Raw genomic sequence first — 21,166 nt, forward strand, 5'->3', positions numbered from 1 at the left:
TTAGTTGTTCCGACGGCTAAAATCATCTGTTATTCCTAATTTTAAAGCCGATATTCCGTGTTTCCCTTTTTTTAAGAAAAGTATCGAAAAAGAATCGGAATCGCAATTCTTGACTTGGTATCGGTATCGAAACCAAAATGTTGGTATCGTGACAACACTAGTGTGTGTGTCTTCAGGCAGTGCAGAGGGAACTCCTGAAGGTCACACGGGAATAATCTTTCCACAGACTGGAGAGCTTCAGCAAGGGAGCAGTCATCGCTGCTGCCGGCTGAAAACCTCCAAACTCCAATTTGTTGGTGGCTGTGTGTTTTGGTTTAGTCACTTTAGCTGAAGGGATGTGTGCTCTTCGGCTGAGGTCTACAAAGTATAGACACTGGAAATCATCTTAATATAGAATATAGTCATATATTATTATAATTGGCTGTGTTATAACCATGACAGTTATTTTTAAAGCAGAAATAGCCGAACAATAATGATATTCTCTGATTTTAACCGTTGTAATGATCAGATTTCCTGCTTTTCTGTGACATAAATAATTTTGAGTAATAATTTTGGGTATTTTGATTTTTGTTACAACAAAACCAGACACTTGAAGAAGCCTCAGTGAATTTTTTCATTCTGTTTTTTTTTTACCGTTTAAAGACTAAACCAGGTGTCTGCATTGTTTTTCAGGCCCTAAGCCAGGGGGGTCTGGGACTGGTTCAATGTTTATTGCAGAACTTATGAAATGAACTTATTGCACATATTAAACCTGGAACTAACAAAGCTTAAATTATTGCCTATAAAAACAACATTAAACATTAAATAATCAGTTGCATTCATTTCTTATGGCTCTATCTGCAGCTTTTCCAGAGTCACTTCTTATGAGTACATTTGCCACAGGCCAACAACAGCTTCAAGAAAACTATTCCCCTCAAAGAGAAAACCAAACATGGCCTGCTGTCGTGAGAGAAAGTGCAGAAGGAAACATTGAAACTCAGTGTGCTGCTCTGTGATGCTAGCTCAGACACTTGGCGTCTCATCTCGGGAGCAAGGTCATCAATGTTTGGGGTCCGGCTCTGAGCGGAGGAGACCCTCAGGATGGAGTGAAGGTGTGCGTGCAATATACCGGCGGGCCAGATCTAATAGTGATTAGGAATTATCCTGCGGGCCGAAATTAAATCCACCAAGGGCCTGATTTGGCCCCCGGGCCTTGAGTTTGACACATGTGCCCGAAGCTAAAAGAGAGATGGTGCAGGGACCCCTTTGTTAAAAATTGAGTATTAAAATGGGCCTAAAAAGCATATATATGTTTAAACATACCTTTTTAAATTGTGCATACAATTTATTTATTTATTTTTATAAATGTATTCCACTAATTCATCCAAAAAAGGAAAAAGTATAATTCATACTCACAAAGATAAACTAAATTAGTAGAAGCGGGAGGGCTGAAGCATAGCGTATGGGAAGTAGCCCTCCGGTGAATCACCCTAATATGACATTGGCATTATTGCGTCAAAAACGTATAGAAATGAAGGAGTACAAAGAAATAAAGAAAACTGGGGAAAAAATAAATAAATGCATATATATATATGAAATCTAGATATAGGGTCAGTTATATAACCCAGTTGACTATCTTTATTGAAAAGGAAAATACTATATATACAAATATGTACACATGTAGCTCAGTGTAAGTTCAATCAGGAAGACAACAGCATCGGGTGTCACACGTTATTTCAATAAGTGATCAGGGGCATTACGCCCCGGCTAGCCAATCATCGCACCTGCTAACCTCTTTAAATCTGCTCTCCCCTTCCTGTCAGTTGTCATTTCAGGTGTCAACGCAAAAGGTAGTAAACGAATACTCCTCCGCAAACACTCAGAAAAGAAAGAAAAACAAACCACAATGTCTAACACAGACTCTTCCGAGAACGAACCGTTTTCGAAGGATCTCGATCCTGACTCCGATGTACCTCCGGATGCAGCTTCGAACTCCTCAAGCCTCCGGCGCATGAGCGCCCGCCTGGCTTCCCGTGACAGCTCACAATCAGCAGAAGCAAACTTCATAATCACCCATTTACGGCAGCAGGGTATCTCTGCAGCCTCAGATCTCCCTCTCTCCCAGCTCAGGGAGCTCTCGGACCAAGTCTCCGGCGCGGTCCATCAGCCCAGGGCAGCAGCCCCAGCAGCTCCAGCCAACTCTCCAGCTATCACCCCCGAGAGGCCGGAGCGAGGAAAAAAAAGTCAAGTCCCTCTAGAGCCGGTCCATCTAAAAAGGTCCACCTTTCCACAGGCTCACCCGAGCGTCGCCCAGCCCGGGAGCCCCGGTAATCAGCCACTAACGGATAGCATAGCAAACTCCCTGCAATCTTTGGCTAGCTCTATGCTGCTAATTGACGCTCGCCTGCAGGCCATGGATAAAGGCCCCATCGGAGCTTCAACCTCTTCTGCGAACTGGGCCTCGGTCCCCGCTTCGCTGCCAACATGATTTATGCCAGGTCTCGGGGGTTTCCCTCCACAAATCATAGCTCCCCCTCACTCCCTGGCTTCCGCACTCCCAGCGCCTCACTCAGGTAGGCCTCATATTCCCCAGAGCGCTCACATTTCCTCTCGGCTGAGAGCGAAAATCCTCGATGGGAAAGACATACATTTAGTCACCCTCATCTTGCCTTCCCCGGAGTGCGACAAGTCAATCGCCACGGGAGGAAGCATCACTGCCGTTTTTAAATCCGCAGATCCTCGGCTCCTCAGAGACCTCAACATAGGACAATTTCTGGTTGCTTTCGGCATCTTCCGCGATGTCCTGTGTTCCGTTTACCCGGAAAGAAGAGTTGAGTTAGACGCTTATCTGGGCCTCATCGGCGATCTTTATCTCAAATTCGGGAAATCCACGTTCTACTCCTATCACAAGAGCTTTTCTAGCAAAGCAGCGCTTCACTTAGCCCACTGCAACGTTCGCCTGGACTGGTCCGTGCTGGACACCGAGCTGCTCGTGATGGCGACTGGCGGGCAACAAGTTGTTTCATGCATCAGCTGCGGGACGCAGGGCCACACCTCCCCCTTCTGCCCATCAGTGCCTTTCTCCGGGTTCAGAGCTTTTCCTGCGTCACAGTCGGGGAATAATAAACAAAAAAACCAGGTGCAGAATAGGCAAGAGGCGCAGATTAGGGCAGACGACAGGATCTGTTATAAGTTCAACGAAAATATCTGCACCTTTGCTTATTGTTCTTATCTCCATATCTGCAGTACCTGCAGGGAGGCTCACCCGAAGTCAGTTTGCCCCAGGCGCGGGCACGTGAAGTTCCCGCAGCAGAAACCACGTGGGGGAAAAAACTCCTGAAACATCACCTTTCCACCCCCATCAACATCCCACATTTAGCAGCAGCGCTTTCTACTCACCCAGATCCCGTGTTCGTAGAATATCTTCTGTCAGGGCTCTCTCAAGGGTTCAGGGTCGGGGTTATTTCTCCTCCCTCCGTGTCCCTTGTTTCAAAAAATCTGCAATCAGCATTTAAAGAACCCACCATAGTCTCCCAGCTTATCGAGAAAGAACTCAACAAAGGATACCTTATCGGTCCGTTTCACTCACCCCCGTTCTCAGTGTTCCGGACAAGCCCAATAGGAGTAGCCACGAGTAAATACTCTGAGAAAAAAAGGCTGATTTTCGATCTGTCCGCACCCCGCTCCGGCCCGTTTTGCAGTATTAACAGCCTTATTCCTCCAGAGCCATTCTCCCTTCATTATGCCTCAGTCGATAACGCAATCAAACTAATCAAGTTTGCGGGGCAAGGAGCCTGGCTCTCCAAGGCAGATATTACTGACGCATTCAAGATCATTCCCATCCATCCATCCCAGTGGAACATGTTCGGTATTAAGTGGGAAGCTAAATTCTACTTTGCGGTTCGCTTGACTTTCGGGTGCAGAAGTAGCCCCTGTATTTTTAATTCCTTTTCCGAAGCTCTCTGCTGGATTCTGCTGAATAATGTCAGGATTCCCTCCGTTCTCCACTTGCTGGACGATTTTCTCCTCATAGATCCCCCTCGGGATAACTCAGGCGCTTCCCTGGCGAAACTCAAATGCTGCTTTCAGGAGCTAGGCGTCCCCCTGTCCGGAGAGAAAACCATAGGACCCGACACTAGCTTGGAGTTTTTAGGCATCACACTCAACACTATAGACATGAAAGCATCTCTCCCCATCGCCAAACTGCAGCGCATACGCGACATCACTAAATCCTATTGCGAGCAACAAGTCATCACCAAACAGCAGCTGCTCTCCCTCCTCGGGCACCTCAACTTTGCCATGCGCGTCATCCCCCAGGGGCGCTCATTCATCTCCCGCCTCCTGGACGCAGCGTCGGCTGTAACAAACCTCCACGACCGCGTGTTTCTAGACGAAGGCTGCCGCTCAGACCTATGCTTCTGGTCTCTCCTGCTCGCCCACTGGAATGGCATCACCTTCTTTTATGACGACCTCGTGTACTCCTCTGATTCGATGAGGTTTTTCACGGACGCTGCCCCATCCGTGGGTTTTGGGGGTTTCTTTCAGGGAGAGTGGTTCGCGGGCCCGTGGCCTCCCTCATTTCCCAATCATTCCTCATCCTCCGCCCTGCACGAGATCTATCCGATTGCTGTTGCCTGCCATGTGTGGGGCCACCTCTGGCTACGGAAACGCATCTCGGTACTCTGCGACAACCAGTCAGTGGTCTGGATCATCAATAAAGGTCGCTCCTCTTGCAGTGACATCATGCCGTTCATGAGAAGCATCACGTGGTCCTCCCTCACCCACAACTTCCTCATCTCAGCTCGTCACGTCCCCGGCCACCTCAATATAGTGGCTGATTCCCTCTCTCGCTTTCAATTTCAGACCTTCCGGAACCTCTGCCCGGAAGCCAGCCCGCAACCCGTTGGGATTCCTCCTCTGCATCTCCTCTCTCTACATTAAACAAGAGCCCCTTAGCTAGGCACCTAGAGTCCGCCAGATATTTTATGAGGAAAGGCTTAGCCACTTCCACCCTCAGAACGTACGACTTTGCATGGAGAACGTTCGCGTTCTTTTGTGTTTCCGTAGGCATCTCACTTAGACCCGTTCTCATCCCCACCGTGTGCGCCTTCATGTGCTACTGCGCCACTGATCGCCACCTCAAACCCCAATACATCCGGGGCCTCTTAGCAGGAGTACAATTTAACGTTCGCTGCTTCGATCCCAGCTTCCCCAGCTTGCTTGCTAACCTATCCGTTAAACTCATACTTAGAGGTCTTCTAAAAACGTTTCCCCCAGCGTTAGACCATAGACGACCCATTACACTCTCCACTCTGCGCCTTATGCTCTCCAAACTTAGAGAAGGATTATTTTCTCCCTACATCGACGCCCTACTCGATGCTGTATTTCTGCTGGCATTTTATGCTTTTCTTAGACCAGGCGAATTTACCACAGCTTCACGATCATTCAATCCCAATCAAGACGTCTGCCTTAACGACCTATCCTTCCACGCTAGCCATTTTAGTTTAAACATTAAACACTCCAAATGCGGAGGCGCTTGCTCCGTCATCGCAGCTCGCAACGATTCCCCGTTCTGCCCTTATGAATCCATGATCAAATTCCTGCGTCTTAGACCTTCCATTAATCCTCTCTCACCACTATTTCTTATTTCAGGGGATTTTCCCTTAACTCAACACCAGTTCAATCATTACCTTAAGCAAGTTCTCATTAGATCCGGCTTATCGCCCCAATTATTCTCGGGGCATTCGTTAAGGATAGGCGCAGCTACCTCCGCTGCTAATCAAGGCGTCTCATCCTCATCCCTGCAACAACTCGGACGATGGTCCTCCTCTGCCTTCACATCCTACATCCGCCCGGACATCAGTGCCGTGCTGGCTATCCAAAGGTCCCTCAAACACTAAAAGATGGTAAATATACCTATAACTGGTGTGGTAACACGCCAGCATGTATACGTGTCTACGGTTCCGGATCTGTCAGGCTATGACTCCGGATCTGCGTATGCTAATCCCGCAAGTGCAGGTCGCGAACGTGGGTCCGAGTCAAGTTGCCGACTCAGGTCCGCGTTTAGGTTTAACCCTGCGGGCGCAGGTTGCGGGCGCAGGTCCGCGCTTAGGTTTAACCCTGCGGGCGCAGGTTGCGGGCGCAGGTTGCGGACACAGGTCCGCGCTTAGCTTTAACCCTGCGGGCGCAGGTTGCGGGCGCAGGTTGCGGGCGCAGGTTGCGGGCGCAGGTCCGCGCTTAGGTTTAACCCTGCGGGCGCAGGTTGCGGACTCAGGTCCGCGCTTAGGTTTAACCCTGCGGGCGCAGGTTGCGGACTCAGGTCCGCGCTTAGGTTTAACCCTGCGGGCGCAGGTTGCGGCCAGTGGGTCTGCGTCATGGTAAACCTGCGTGCAGGTTTCGGGCAGTGGTCCCGCACATGACTAACCCCGCAGCCCGGAAGCGATTCCGGCGCTCATCGTGTCCCCATGTTAATCTCCTTTTCATCCATAGATCTCCGCAGCCAGCCGCAAGGTAAGGATTGCTCACAGCTCCGTACTTCATACTTCACTTCTTTTGGGGGTTCATCAGAGCGGTTCTTTCCCTCCTGAATGATCATCCTGCAAACCCGGGGCCTAGTCGCCAAAACATCATTACAGTTACTTGTTGTAATACGTCAATCACTATTCCCGCATATCATGTGTCCCGATAATAAACATGTACTCATACATCACGTCTCTCCTGATTGAAATGTAGCTCAGTGTAAGTTCAATCAGGAAGACAACAGCATCGGGTGTCACACGTTATTTCAATAAGTGATCAGGGGCATTACGCCCCGGCTAGCCAATCATCGCACCTGCTAACCTCTTTAAATCTGCTCTCCCCTTCCTGTCAGTTGTCATTTCAGGTGTCAACGCAAACCCTCCTCCACCCCTTCGCCTCCTGTCTCCTAAATACAGGGCCAAGCTAAACCTTCTCCCTTCAGATCGGACTGAACTACTATCACCACCACCAGTGTCTAGACCCCGGGGGGTTCATCAGAGCGATTCTTTCCCTCCTGAATGATCATCCTGCAAACCCGGGGCCTAGTCGCCAAAACATCATTACAGTTACTTGTTGTAATACGTCAATCACTATTCCCGCATATCATGTGTCCCGATAAATAAACATGTACTCATACATCACGTCTCTCCTGATTGAAATATACTTGGCAAATAAATAATAAGAATAAATGCATATAATAATAAATGCATATAAACATTGTGAACACTTATTTTCAAGTGACTTTTTTTACATTCATATGTTCACACATACACAGAATATACATAAGCACCATATGTTCAGGTGTATAAGTACACAAATGCACTCATACACACCAATACAAATATTACAAGGCCATTTCCAGGGCTGAAATAATAATGAATCCGCATAACGATGAAAATAAATAAGAAGGAAAAAATAATAAACAATATTAAATAAATAAACGAACTGAGAAGTTATTATTTCTAAAATAAAATATTGATTCTGGGAATACCCAATATTTGTTAGCTGGAGTAATCTGCAAATATACATTTTTTGAATTTAGTTTTGAATTGTTGATGACAAGGTATACAATTAGTAAAATAATAATGCAGAGCTAACTAGTTGGCCGCTGTGTGATTTAGCTAGCCCATGTTGTGATAGCATGAGTTCATGACAGTTAGAATCATCAATGAAGTGTTTATTAAATGCTTAAAGATATGTTGGATTCATGCTGTTGTAATCTGTATTTTCAGACTAAGTCCGATAAAAAAAAACATAGATTATTAAACAATAATTAGTCAGATCCTTCTGTTAAAGAACGATGAAGTAAAAGGTAATAATCCACATGTATTGGTACCGTGCCCATATACCATGACTGGACATTTTATCCCTATCCTCCTCCGCCCATTCCCAATGTTTTTACACTTGACATTTGAAAGATAAGAGCACACAAATGTCAGCCTCCAGTTAGAGACTCCAGACTGAAGGGAAGTCATACCCTCTTCTCTCTACTGTCACACACACACACACACACACACACACACACACACACACACACACACACACACACACACACACACACACACACACACACACACACACACACACACACACACACACACACACACACACACACACACACACACACACACACACACACACACACACACACACACACACACACACACACACACACACACACACACACACACACACACACACACACACACACACACACACACACACACACACACACACACACACACACACGTGTCACCAGCTGCAGCATATAGAAATCTGCATCATTCATGAGTGTGTTCAGCGTACATGTGACTGGGAAACACATAATACATCTCTCTTTCTCGCGCGTATGGAGAAGCATGAAAGCTCCTCCGCTTCTCCTGTTCTTTATCGTGCATGACTGGCTGTCTTGTGATGGTAGAAAAAACACATTAAAAAGAGCATGATAGTCCCAAGTGATTAAATACCACTTTTTGTGTTTGTTCTCTCTCATTCACGCAGAGATGCAATAAATGACAGTTTGTCTCTACAGTAGCTAGCAGGTGGGTTGTCTCTACAGTAGCTAGTAGGTGGGTTGTCTCTACAGTAGCTAGTAGGTGGGTTGTCTCTACAGTAGCTAGTGGGTGGGTTGTCTCTACAGTAGCTAGCAGGTGGGTTGTCTCTACAGTAGCTAGTAGGTGGGTTGTCTCTACAGTAGCTAGTAGGTGGGTTGTCACTACAGTAGCTAGTAGGTGGGTTGTCTCTACAGTAGCTAGTAGGTGGGTTGTCTCTACAGTAGCTAGTAGGTGGGTTGTCTCTACAGTAGCTAGTAGGTGGGTTGTCTCTACAGTAGCTAGTAGGTGGGTTGTCTCTACAGTAGCTAGTAGGTGGGTTGTCTCTACAGTAGCTAGTAGGTGGGTTGTCTCTACAGTAGCTAGTAGGTGGGTTGTCTCTACAGTAGCTAGTAGGTGGGTTGTCTCTACAGTAGCTAGTAGGTGGGTTGTCTCTACAGTAGCTAGTAGGTGGGTTGTCTCTACAGTAGCTAGTAGGTGGGTTGTCTCTACAGTAGCTAGCAGGTGGGTTGTCTCTACAGTAGCTAGTAGGTGGGTTGTCTCTACAGTAGCTAGTAGGTGGGTTGTCACTACAGTAGCTAGTAGGTGGGTTGTCTCTACAGTAGCTAGTAGGTGGGTTGTCTCTACAGTAGCTAGTAGGTGGGTTGTCTCTACAGTAGCTAGTAGGTGGGTTGTCTCTACAGTAGCTAGTAGGTGGGTTGTCTCTACAGTAGCTAGTAGGTGGGTTGTCTCTACAGTAGCTAGTAGGTGGGTTGTCTCTACAGTAGCTAGCAGGTGGGTTGTCTCTACAGTAGCTAGTAGGTGGGTTGTCTCTACAGTAGCTAGTAGGTGGGTTGTCTCTACAGTAGCTAGTAGGTGGGTTGTCTCTACAGTAGCTAGTAGGTGGGTTGTCTCTACAGTAGCTAGTAGGTGGGTTGTCTCTACAGTAGCTAGTAGGTGGGTTGTCTCTACAGTAGCTAGCAGGTGGGTTGTCACTACAGTAGCTAGTAGGTGGGTTGTCTCTACAGTAGCTAGTAGGTGGGTTTGTCTCTACAGTAGCTAGTAGGTGGGTTGTCTCTACAGTAGCTAGCAGGTGGGTTGTCACTACAGTAGCTAGTAGGTGGGTTGTCTCTACAGTAGCTAGTAGGTGGGTTGTCTCTACAGTAGCTAGTAGGTGGGTTGTCTCTACAGTAGCTAGTAGGTGGGTTGTCTCTACAGTAGCTAGTTGGTGGGTTGTCTCTACAGTAGCTAGTAGGTGGGTTGTCACGGCAGTAGCTAGTAGGTGGTATTTTATATATAACCTATTTATTGTTAATTCATGCCCTAACACAAGTGTTCTTAATGCACAAGAGAAACAAGGTGTTCAGACAAACAATCGGGTCCCCTTTGAGTCCCCCAAGCTTACTTCAACAATTTTAAATGAAAGGAAACTACAAAATGTATTTTAAAGCAATTAATTAATGGAACAGGTTGTTTTGCATTACAATGTAAAACTAAATGTATATATATATTTTGTTTTTAAAAGATTGGTTGTCTTAGTAGTAGACAGACATATTTGCATGTCCTCACTAAGCATAATTACATATTAATTTAATATTAAACAAATCAAAATGGCCAATTAACCCAAAATGTTGCTGCACTAATATAATCATATGCTTGTCAACTTTAACTGATCAAAAAGAAATTCTGAAAAAATACTTGAATTATCTATGAAATTGCAATATTGACACACGTCCCTCAGTTTGTTTCAACCCAAGCCATACCATTTACCCTCCTATTAAAATAATGGATCAGTCCATGTGTGATCTGCATCTGCATTGAGGGAATTACATCACAAAAGTCTTCTGAAGAAAAGATGGCAAAGAAAGGCAAGTGTCAGTTTCTTCTCTTATTTCAGTTTTTGTATTTTCAGATTAAGATTGACATGCTCAACATTTCAACTCTGTTATATGAATTAATAATAGTAAATAATTGTATATGACATAATAAACAATAGTTTTGCAAAATATTACAATTTTGTAATGTCCTTGACTTCCATGTGGTGCCATATCTTAGCTAAACAAGGTCTCATGCCTACTTTTTGTCAAAAACGTCACCGTTACATTTTTTCAAGGAAATTCCTAGTAATTATTTATACTTTGTGCCTGAGGTGGGAACATGTAAGTAGTCCACCACCAGATGTGATGACCAAACTTTTTGGTTTCATTTTTCAAAGATGTAAAGACCCAAAAGGCACCCGATTCAGTAAAAGTACTTAGTTATAATGAAGTACACAAATGACATCCCCCATCTCTCCAGAGAGCTAAAGGTGAGCTGTGCAGCAACACATTTCAACATGTGTCAATACTAAGAGCTGCTAGATTGAGCTGCTGTGATGGAATATGTATGGAGAATAAGAACATACCATGTGGTCCAGCTGGAGTCTCATCTGCCTCCTGATCCCTGCCTCTGGCCCTCTTTCTGATACTTCATCTTTATTCCAATCCTCACAGCCTACATGTCTTCTTCTCCTCCTCTTCCTCCTGCTCTGACCCTCCTGGTCTCTTCCTCTCCTCCTCTTCCTCCTGCTCTGACCCTCCTGGTGTCTTCGGTGAACTCTCTTTTCCTTTTCCTCTATATGTTCATCCTGATCACTTCTCAGGTGTCTTTGTGTTGTTGTTGACTCACTCCAGCTACTCTGGCCTGCAAGAGTCTACTTGTGAAAAGCACTGGTACAAATGCTTGTATAACTTTACACGTTAGGGCCATGTAGCTAATAAGTAGCATATCATAAATATAACATCAGAAAGTATTTATCAAACGCACAAAGGCTCTGTGTTTAGATCCAGTTTTTACGTTAAAGGATGTATCCTGGTTTCATTGATCTGGCCTCATGGCTGTGATGTGTAGTTTACATGGATTTAACAGTAGCCTACCGCATAATTTAGCAAAGTGATCGATCTCCCAGCTAGCGCTGTCTGCGTAGTATTTTAATAATAATAATAATAATATATAATATTTTTATAGCGCCTTTCAGGAAACCCAAGGTCGCTTTACAAGTCGGGTAGGGGGGGGGAAGTAGTGGAAAAATAAACCTATTAAACTAACTAGTGGGGAAAGCCTTAGTAAAAAGGTGCGTTTTGAGGGCTTTTTTGAAAATGTCCAGGGTTGGGGCGCTGCGGATTTCGGGGGGGAGAGAGTTCCAGAGGGTGGGGGATGCCACACTGAAGGCTCTGTCACCAAAAGTCCGCAACCTGGTGCGGGGGGTGGAGAGGAGATCCTGTCCAGATGATCTTAGCTTCCGGGATGGAGTGTGGTAGCGGAGAAGGTCAGACAGGTATTGGGGGGCGAGGGCATGGAGGGATTTGTAAGTCAGAAGAAGGAGTTTATAGGTGATACGGTGCTTGACTGGGAGCCAGTGGAGGTGGATCAGGGTGGGGGTAATGTGCTGCCAGGGCTTGGTGTGAGTAAGCACCCTGGCAGCCGAGTTCTGCACATACTGGAGCCTGTCCAGGGCTTTACTGGGAACCCCGAACAGGACTCCGTTGCAGTAATCCAACCGGGAGGAGACGAATGCATGAATGAGGATTTTGTAACGTAACGCCCCAAACAGCGCCCGTCTGTTAAACGCTATCGATTCAAACGGCTGCGTTTTATTCATATTTAGTTTCGGGATGTCCCGATCACCTTTTTTTGCTCCCGATCCGATTCCGATCATTTGATTTTGACAATCTGCCGATACCGATTTTTCCCGATCCGATCTTTATGCAATGCATTAAGAGAAAAAAAAGGTAACAGATAACGGCTGGTCATCCAACGCGATGAATTCAGCTATCTGGCTGTTATTGTGTTGGCCTTGTCTCTGTTCTGGGGCCGTTTCTCTTTCCTTTTGAAAGTCTCTGAAAGTGTCGGTTGCTTCAGTGCCGTTACCCGAGTGGCCGCTGTGTACTCGGCGTGTTGTTGTTGGTGTTTGTTTCTCAGGTAGCGTGTTAGATTGGTCGTGTTGAACGTAGCTCTGTTCTTTCCACCACGCGGAACCTCCGCCTTGCAAACATTGCATCTGGCTGTTACACTGCCTTCGCTTTCAATTTTATAATACTTCCAAACTCCTGACATTTTCTCCGTCCCGACTCCCGAGTCACCAGCTGGACGTAGCCTCTCGTTAGCTTACTGCTACTATTAGACACTGCGCCCACTCTGCTGCCAGCTTTCAGAGAAATAAGCAACCAGGTCTGAAAACAAGCCCAAAGAAAGCAACACATGATGTTGTGTAACTTTAAACCAAAACTAAGTCCTCAGGATGACTTTAAGACGTGAACATGGTCATTTTTGTTTTGTAACATTAAATTAAAAAATATATTTTATAATATTTAAAAAATTAAAAAAATTCCGATCCCCGATTTTTTTCTCCCGATCCCCGATTTTTGGAAAATCACGTGATCGGCTCCGATCCCCGATCACGTGATCGGATCGGGACATCTCTAGTTTCAAGCTCTCGTCCTTAGTAAAAACAAAACTAGTGGAAGGGGAAATGCTCCCAGGGGAAGCTGATCCACCCTAGGTGCTGGGACAGCTCGTTCCCTCTCTGCAGCTCTGTGAGCCGCGGGCTGTGTGAACGCCGCTCCGCAGTTTAATGCAGGGCCGTAGCTGCCTTTTTAACGGGCCTAAAATGATATTTAAAATGATTCACTTTTGACTAATATAATGCTTGTTTCGTTGCTTGAGAAGCTTGTGGAAATAGTGTAGGTTTGTTTTAGTACAGTTTTAGGGAAACAAAAGTTAGGGGGGCAGTTAGGGGGCAGCTGCCCCCTTGCCCCCCCCCCCCCCCCCCCCGTAGATCCGCCTCTGCAGTATCTAGCAGGTGGGTTGTCACTACAGTAGCTAGTATTACGCTTATTTGTATTACGTTTAAATTGTTTTATTACGTTTAATATTGTATTGGTACTACTTACTGCTTTAGTCTTAATTATTTAGGGAATTCTGTCCTAACATCTTTTAAATGTAGCACACATGTCCATTGTATAAAGTATGTAGTATGTTTTAATTGTAGTTGCAGAACGTCTTGCTTATAATACATTTGTACTTTTACTTAAGTAAGATTTTGAATTAACTTGTAATTAAGTATTTTTACAATAATGTACTGGTACTTTTTCTCAAGTAAAGCATCTAAATACTTGTTTCAGTACTTGAGTATATGTACTTAGTTACTTTACACCACTGTTAGCTAACCACTACATGCCACACACAGTTATAACACATACATAATTATTAGAGAGGTTAATAATGTTTTGGTACTTCTACTAAAGTAAAACATCTGAATACTTCTCCCACCACTTAGTCCATACTTGAGTTGATGTACTTAGTTACTTTACACCACTGGTGTTAGCTAACCACTAAATGCCACACACTGTTATACAAAATCAATAATTGTAAAATTGGTTAACAGGGAGGGGTGTTACAATGATAACTTTAAACTAAATCAGATTTGAATCAGGGCTTTTGTTTTACTTGTACATTATAATTGTAATTAAGTATTTTTGACAACAATGTATTGTTACTTTTACTCAAGTAAAGCATCTGAATACTACCTTCACCTCTGAAGAAATTAAGAAAATGTCAATGCTAGCTAATCACTTAACACCACACACTGTTACATGAGACAAATAATAGTCTGATTGTTTAACAGGGATGGGTTTCACTAACTAATTATAATAACACATAACTAATAGTCTGACTTGTTAACAAAAAGACTTCTTCTGTGCACAAAAGCCCATCGTTTCAAGTTGATAAATAAAACTCCAGGTTAGTTTAATTTCTTGTGTAACTCACGGTGTCTGAGTGCAGGTCCTGCTGCTGACACAGCCGGTACAGGAACGAGGTTTGCTCCTTGAGGAGGGTCTGCCTGGTCGTGAGGAACACAGTGCCGCCCACGTTCAACCGGACCCATTTCCCGTTATTTCCCCGCTGGGGCTGAGCACGGACCCGTTACCGAGGCTCTGAACCCCGCATCCAGGCTCCGTGCTCCCGCCTCCGGGCTCCGTGCTCCCGGGGCTGGACGTCGTCGTGCTGTCCCCTGCTTCACTGTCTTTGTTGTTGTTATTATTGTTATTGTTGTTGCTGTTGCTGTTGCTGTTCTGTAAGTGGTGGTGTTGATGCGTCGACAGCGCTACGACGACGTCCTCCGTTTCCCGCGGGTCATCCGCCGGCGTTGCCATCAGGAAAAGAGCCGCAGAAGGAGCGAGGAAGCCGGGGAGAGGAGGACCGTGAGAGCCCGCTGCTGCTCCGAGACAACTGTCCGTTCGGAGGAGAGGGGATAAGCTCCGCCCACAATGTGAAGTTAGAGGCAGTGAGATACAGCACATCCGGGTAATACTTTCAAAAATAAAATCTCTAACGGTTAACTCCTAACGTGGATATTATATTTACAAAAAAATATTGCATTTTAAAGGTCACCTATTATGCAAAATCCACTTCTTCATGTCTCTTCTTCATCAACATGTGTCCCCTCTGTGTAAAGAGATTCTGAATGTTTCAGGAAAAAAGATTCTCTCTCTTTTTGTCCAGATCCATTTATATAAAAACCTGTCTGAAAATGAGTTTATCAGATTTTGGCCACTTTATGATGTCATAACGATTGTTTGTCTTGTGTAACCATTAGCCAATCAGCAACCAAGGTAACCCCCCCCCCCCACCTTATCACCTGAATCTCCTCCTAGAGCACATTAGGCGCTTTCACACCTGAGTACTTTTACCCGTACTTTTCCAGTTTAGTTCCGATACTGCCTGGAATTTTGCGTTCACACCAAAAAGAGAACTTAGTTCAGTGAACTTTTACCCCCATGTTTAGTGCCTGCTAGAGAGGTGGGACTTTCCTTGGGAGAAAAAGTACCAATTTCTATTGGCTGGGCGAATTGCAAACCACGCCCCGTAAAACTCTGAAAGGTTTTTTGAAGCCGCCATTGTATTTGCTGGCATTAGCATTATTAGCATTAGCATTAGCCAACGGAGAGAGAATAACTTATGGCAACACAAAAAAAAACATGGGAGCGGTGGAGATGAGGAGGCGTTCTGGCGATTTACTCGGAAGGCTTAGATGGGAGTCCCAGCAGCTTCTACTGAAGCCAGTCCCCAACTCCGGGGACTTCCGGCCGGGGACTTCGGGCGACAGTATACGCCGTGAAGTTGTTTGCGGCCTGCCAGTAAACCCAAAGCAGAAGAAGAAGTGACGTCATTTGCGTAATCTTCCCTCAGGGAATTTATTCCGGTGTGAACGCGATCGGCTCTTAGTTCCATGGGGGAACTAAGTGCTGGGAACTAAGTACGGCAAAATACATGCTGTGAAAGCGGCTATTGAGTTCTTTTTAACCAAATATCTCTCAGAGGGGCGTGGGCAGGGGCTCCTTATTTTCACCTAAAGTAACAGACAGAGAATCAGCACTTTTGAAACAGGGCTGAAACAGAGGGGATTATGGGTAATGCTGCAATGATCTGTTTGGTGAAAGTAAACCCATTCCAGTGATCATGTATACGGTTTGACTGGTTGAATTTAATTTATTTTTCTTTATTTCTCATGGAGATAGATCGACCAAGAGACCGGAAAACAAACTGAACCGACCAATACCAACCTGAAGGGATATTTTGTATCAAACATAATCAAGAAATACAAGTGCTCTTTGACTGACTTGACCAAGACAACAAACGTTGTGTATTATCGTTTATTGTATAACTATTCTGCATACTAAATAAAGAAGAAAATGCAACACACTTTATTGCAATATATAAAGATGATATTTTCATTAAAATGTAGTTAGATCATGTTGTTACAAACAGTTTAAACCTGAGGAAAGATTGCATAGAGCACATGTGAATATATGTTAGTCGCTTTGGATAAAAGCCTCTAAGAAATGACATGTATTATAATGTGTCAACAAACTCAAGGCGAAATCAGATGGATTTAATTTCTGCCCGCAGGATCATTTCTAATTACTGTTAGATCTGGCTGCCGGTATATTGCACGCACGCCTTCACTCCATCCTGAGGGTCTCCTCAGCTCAGAGCCGGACCCCAAACATTGATGACCTTGCACCCGAGATGAGACGCCAAGTATCTGAGCTAGCATCTCAGAGCAGCACACTGAGTTCAATGTTTCCTTCTGCACTTTCTCTCACGGCAACAGGCCATGTTTGTTTCTCTTTGAGGGGAATAGTTTTGTTGAAGCTGTTGTTGGCCTGTGGGAAATGTACTCATAAGAAATGACTCAACTGATTATTTAATGTTTAATGTCCATCCTACCTGACTGACCTCCTCCACAGACACACTCCCACTCGCTCCCTCCGCTCTGCTGCTGCCAACCTCCTGTCCCTCCCCACCCGGACCAACCTCAAGTCCTGGGGCGGCAGAGCCTTCTCCGTTGCTGCACCCACCCTCTGGAACTCACTACCCAATCCATCAGGGACTCTTCCATCACTCAAAACCCACCTGTTCAACACTGCATTCAACCACTGACCCCCCCCCCCCCCTATTTTGTTTATCTCTTTTTGTATTTTTCTTTGTTTTGTATTTTTGAATTGTCTGTCAAAGCGTCTTTGAGTTTCCTGAAAAGCGCTATACAAGTCTCATGTATTATTATTATTAATGTTGTTTTTATATAGGCAATCATTTAAGCTTCGTTAGTTCCAGGTTTAATATGTGTGATAAATTCATTTCAATAAGTTTTGCAATAAACATTGAACCAGTCCGGCCCTCGACTAGTAGCCATTTTTTTTACTTTGGCCCACCGTGTATTTGAGTTTGATCCCCCTGGCATAGAGCAAACAAATACGTTTTTATTTAATAACATTACCCTGATGGCCATATATGTAATCTCAACCACTCATTACCCATTGTTGTTAGTTGTATTTATACTGGGACTCTTCTGGTTTTAGACTAAATTAAGTTCTACAAAGGTGACACATGTGTGTAGTCCGATCCCAGAAGCTAGCATGTGTTAACAGAGACTTTAACTTAGGCTTCTAACCAAAAATACATAAAAGAATAATAATAATAATTCCTTACATTTATTATAGCGCTTTTCCAGTGCTCAAAGCGCTTGAGAATAATAAAAGAATATCAACCTGCTAAAATGCTAACTAACTTCCCAGTTTTAGGACTCATTTCTGCAGCTCTCTCTCACAGGGACAGTTTCCAACCCATACAAACATTACATTAATGCACATCATGCCAACCAAACTTTATAATATTGCAAATCCTGCACAACCCTTACATGTTGCACATTTCTGCTCCACACTACAACCTTTTAAACCTTCTCATCGTGATATTCTATTTTATTTTGACTGTACTCAGTTGCTCACATATTTTTTTACATAGCTTTTATAATTCCTGTGTCTTTGTACGCACCATTTAAACCAAAGCAAATTCCTCGTATGTGTAAATCTACTTGGTAATAAAAGCGATTCTGATTTGTTTCAGTGTTGCCACAAACAGTTATTCCTGATTTGACCAGGAAAGCACGACATATTCTTGGATTTGGTTCTCTATGTTCTGTCTCTGTGCGCTCAGGGATGATGCAGTGTTGGTCTCATAGTGACGAAGGGGAAGTCGTAGGTGTGTGGGAGGCCATGATGGGAGGTGAGGTTGAAGGATTGCCATGAGAACGGGCGCAGACCCCCCTGCGTCGTGGGGCCGTTTACTGCCTCCGCCGCCAGCTGGATCGCCATCTGGTAATCTGTCACCTGCACCATGAGAGAGGAGAGGAGGGGAGGGAGTTATAGGAGGAAAGTTGGCTTCATATTTAATATTAAAGGTCCCCTATTATACTGTTTTTCATCAATATATTATAGCTCGCAAGAAGAAAAGAAAAGAGAGAGTTTCTTTCCACAGAGGGGACACATGTTGATGTAGAAGAGACGTGAAGAAGAGGGGACACATGTTGATGTAGAAGAGACATGAAGAAGAGGGGACACATGTTGATGTAGAAGAGACATGAAGAAGAGGGGACACATGTTGATGTAGAAGAGACGTGAAGAAGAGGGGACACATGTTGATGTAGAAGAGACATGAAGAAGAGGGGACACATGTTGATGTAGAAGAGATATGAAGAAGAGGGGACACATGTTGATGTAGAAGAGACATGAAGAAGAGGGGACACATGTTGATGTAGAAGAGACATGAAGAAGAGGGGACACATGTTGATGTAGAAGAGACATGAAGAAGAGGGGACACATGTTGATGTAGAAGAGACATGAAGAAGAGGGGACACATGTTGATGTAGAAGAGATATGAAGAAGAGGGGACACATGTTGATGTAGAAGAGACATGAAGAAGAGGGGACACATGTTGATGTAGAAGAGACGTGAAGAAGAGGGGACACATGTTGATGTAGAAGAGACATGAAGAAGAGGGGACACATGTTGATGAAGAAGAGGGGACACATGTTGATGTAGAAGAGACATGAAGAAGAGGGGACACATGTTGATGTAGAAGAGACATGAAGAAGAGGGGACACATGTTGATGTAGAAGAGACATGGAGAAGAGGGGACACATGTTGATGTAGAAGAGACATGGAGAAGAGGGGACACATGTTGATGTAGAAGAGACATGGAGAAGAGGGGATCTTTAAATAGAGATCCGTTAAGACATCTTTGTTGCCAATAAGTAATTTGAAACCCTTCAACTCACATACGTCTTGTCCATAATTAACATTAGCACATTTGTTTATCGTCCTTATATCCAAATATTTACATTTGATTTGAACAGTATTTTTTATTTAAAAGTGTTTACATTGTGTTGTATCTTATTCTACTGTTCTTACTCCTTTAACATAATTGAATTATTTTGTCTATTGCATTATTTTACTTTTAAGTATATCGCCTGCTGCATAGTTAGAGGAGATTGAGATTCTAGGTATTCGTTGCCAAACCTAGTTCACATGACCTTGAATTCTTTATATAAAGTTTGGTTACAACCAATGCTTGTCCCATGACATTTTAAAACTGCTCATCAAATACAGTTTGACCTTTTTAAAACCAGAAATGAAAGGATTCAGTGTTTCCCTTTAAAGTGGAAAAGCCTCTGAACAAAACTTAAAAGAAACAAACTAATGTCCATGTTAGCTTTCAGTCAGGGTTGCCCAGTGATCATACGATATGCACCTCTGTCTGTCTGTCTGTCTGTCTGTCTGTCTGTCTGTCTGTCTGTCTGTCTGTCTGTCTGTCTGTCTGTCTGTCTGTCTGTGTGTGTGTGTGCGTGCGTGCGTGCGTGCGTGTGTGTGTGTGTGTGTGTGTGAGGTCCTGGAAGACACCTATTGTAGCTGTGGTCGTGTGCTAGCGTTGGGTGTATTGTGACAGTTGTTTTTATTTCTGTGGAGCTTTGTAACTGTACAAGATGAAGTCACAAAACGTTATAGTGTGTAGTTGAGGAAAACGAGGACAGATTTAAAAACAGGCATCAAATCAAATCAAGTTTTATTTATATAGGCATGGTCCAAACAGGCCGTAAATAAGGGGGTTAAAAAAGGGAATGAGCCATTTCCCCATTCGTCTTATCCTAACACAAGATGTTCATAGAGATTACATTACGCTGTGTAAAGCGCACATATTTTCTATATAGTATGTCTATTTTATTTATATGTATAGTAAGTCTTTATATTTTAAACGCACACTTTATCTTTAATTTTATCAGCACCACGTCACTATTATTTATCTATATGTATAATTTTAGCAAGTTTTTATATTGTCCTGTTCCTGTAAGCCAGTACAACGAAATTTCGTTTTAATAGTACACTCTGTGTCTTGTTGAAATGACAATAAAGTATGTCTAAGTAGTTAAAATGGTGAATAGGTTAGCATTGTCTGTTTATTGTCTATATAAATAAAGTTATAATTGTGTTTACCCGGCTCCAAGAATGAGAATGGAAATTTACTTTTAGTTAAATCTGGCATTAATCACCTTTTGAATAGTTTTAGTATGGTCCCTTTTTAACTATGACTTTATAATATTAAATAAAACTCATGTCTATAGCCAAAGCTATATTCCTACCTGAATGTCCCCGAAAACATGTCAGCATAATCAGTTTTACAGTACATATCAGAAACCTGATTCTGTGCTGATGACCTCTGACCTTTGTGTCGTAGCATCCTCCAGGACGGGGTCTGCGTGGTCTCAGGTCGTTGCGGCAGCAGATGGTTTTACACGGATGGCCTTTAGAGTAGGGGTCCCTCTTGTAGTCTGAAACAGAGTGTGTCTGACATTTATTATGCACCTGTAGTGCTGCGTACCTGGACTCACATTCAGGTTCAGGTCCGGACTCAAGTCCAGAGGTTCAGGTTCAGGTCCGGACTTATAAGTCCGGACCTGAACCCATGGCTTGTGTCAAGTTGTGTGAGTAACTAAAGTGAACTTATTGTGAGCTAATTATCAATTGAAAATTAACTCATAATCAACTCAAATTCAAACTCGTCAGGTTTATTTTGCTCCCTTCCAACTTGTGTCTACATTTCTCTACAAAGTACAAATGTAAAAAAAACACTTTTTGCCACTTTTCTACAACTCTGCTTGTGTACATTATACAGGAGTACATACTACATACATAGTGATGTACATACATACTGTTAGAAATTAAAATCAATGTTGATATGGCGTAATTTTGAGTTAAATACAC

At 43.9% G+C, this 21,166-nt stretch overlaps 2 protein-coding genes across 3 annotated transcripts in view; both read right to left on the reverse strand.

Annotated features, from left to right (window-relative positions):
• Nucleotides 1-14,812, reverse strand: part of kctd17 (potassium channel tetramerization domain containing 17) — a 40,897-nt gene extending 26,085 nt beyond the window's left edge. Inside the window, 2 exon segments of the mRNA XM_071206771.1 lie at nucleotides 14,337-14,470; nucleotides 14,473-14,812. Of these exon segments, the coding sequence (XP_071062872.1) occupies nucleotides 14,337-14,470; nucleotides 14,473-14,722 (384 nt within the window). The 5' untranslated portion in view covers nucleotides 14,723-14,812.
• A 1,488-nt stretch (nucleotides 14,813-16,300) lies between these two features.
• The window catches only part of plbd1b (phospholipase B domain containing 1b), a 17,127-nt gene continuing 12,261 nt past the window's right edge, over nucleotides 16,301-21,166 (reverse strand). Inside the window, exons 10-11 of one of the 2 annotated variants that reach the window (XM_034107847.2) lie at nucleotides 20,627-20,733; nucleotides 16,301-18,238 (exon numbers count right to left, since the gene is read on the reverse strand). In XM_034107847.2, the coding sequence (XP_033963738.1) occupies nucleotides 18,062-18,238; nucleotides 20,627-20,733 (284 nt within the window). In that variant the 3' untranslated portion in view covers nucleotides 16,301-18,061. Of the gene's footprint in view, nucleotides 18,239-20,626; nucleotides 20,750-21,166 lie in introns of those variants that run through there. The other variant, XM_071206725.1, reaches the window with a different exon arrangement.

This window comes from Pseudochaenichthys georgianus, chromosome 19 (genome assembly GCF_902827115.2).
Source record: "Pseudochaenichthys georgianus chromosome 19, fPseGeo1.2, whole genome shotgun sequence".
Lineage (NCBI taxonomy): Eukaryota > Metazoa > Chordata > Actinopteri > Perciformes > Channichthyidae > Pseudochaenichthys > Pseudochaenichthys georgianus.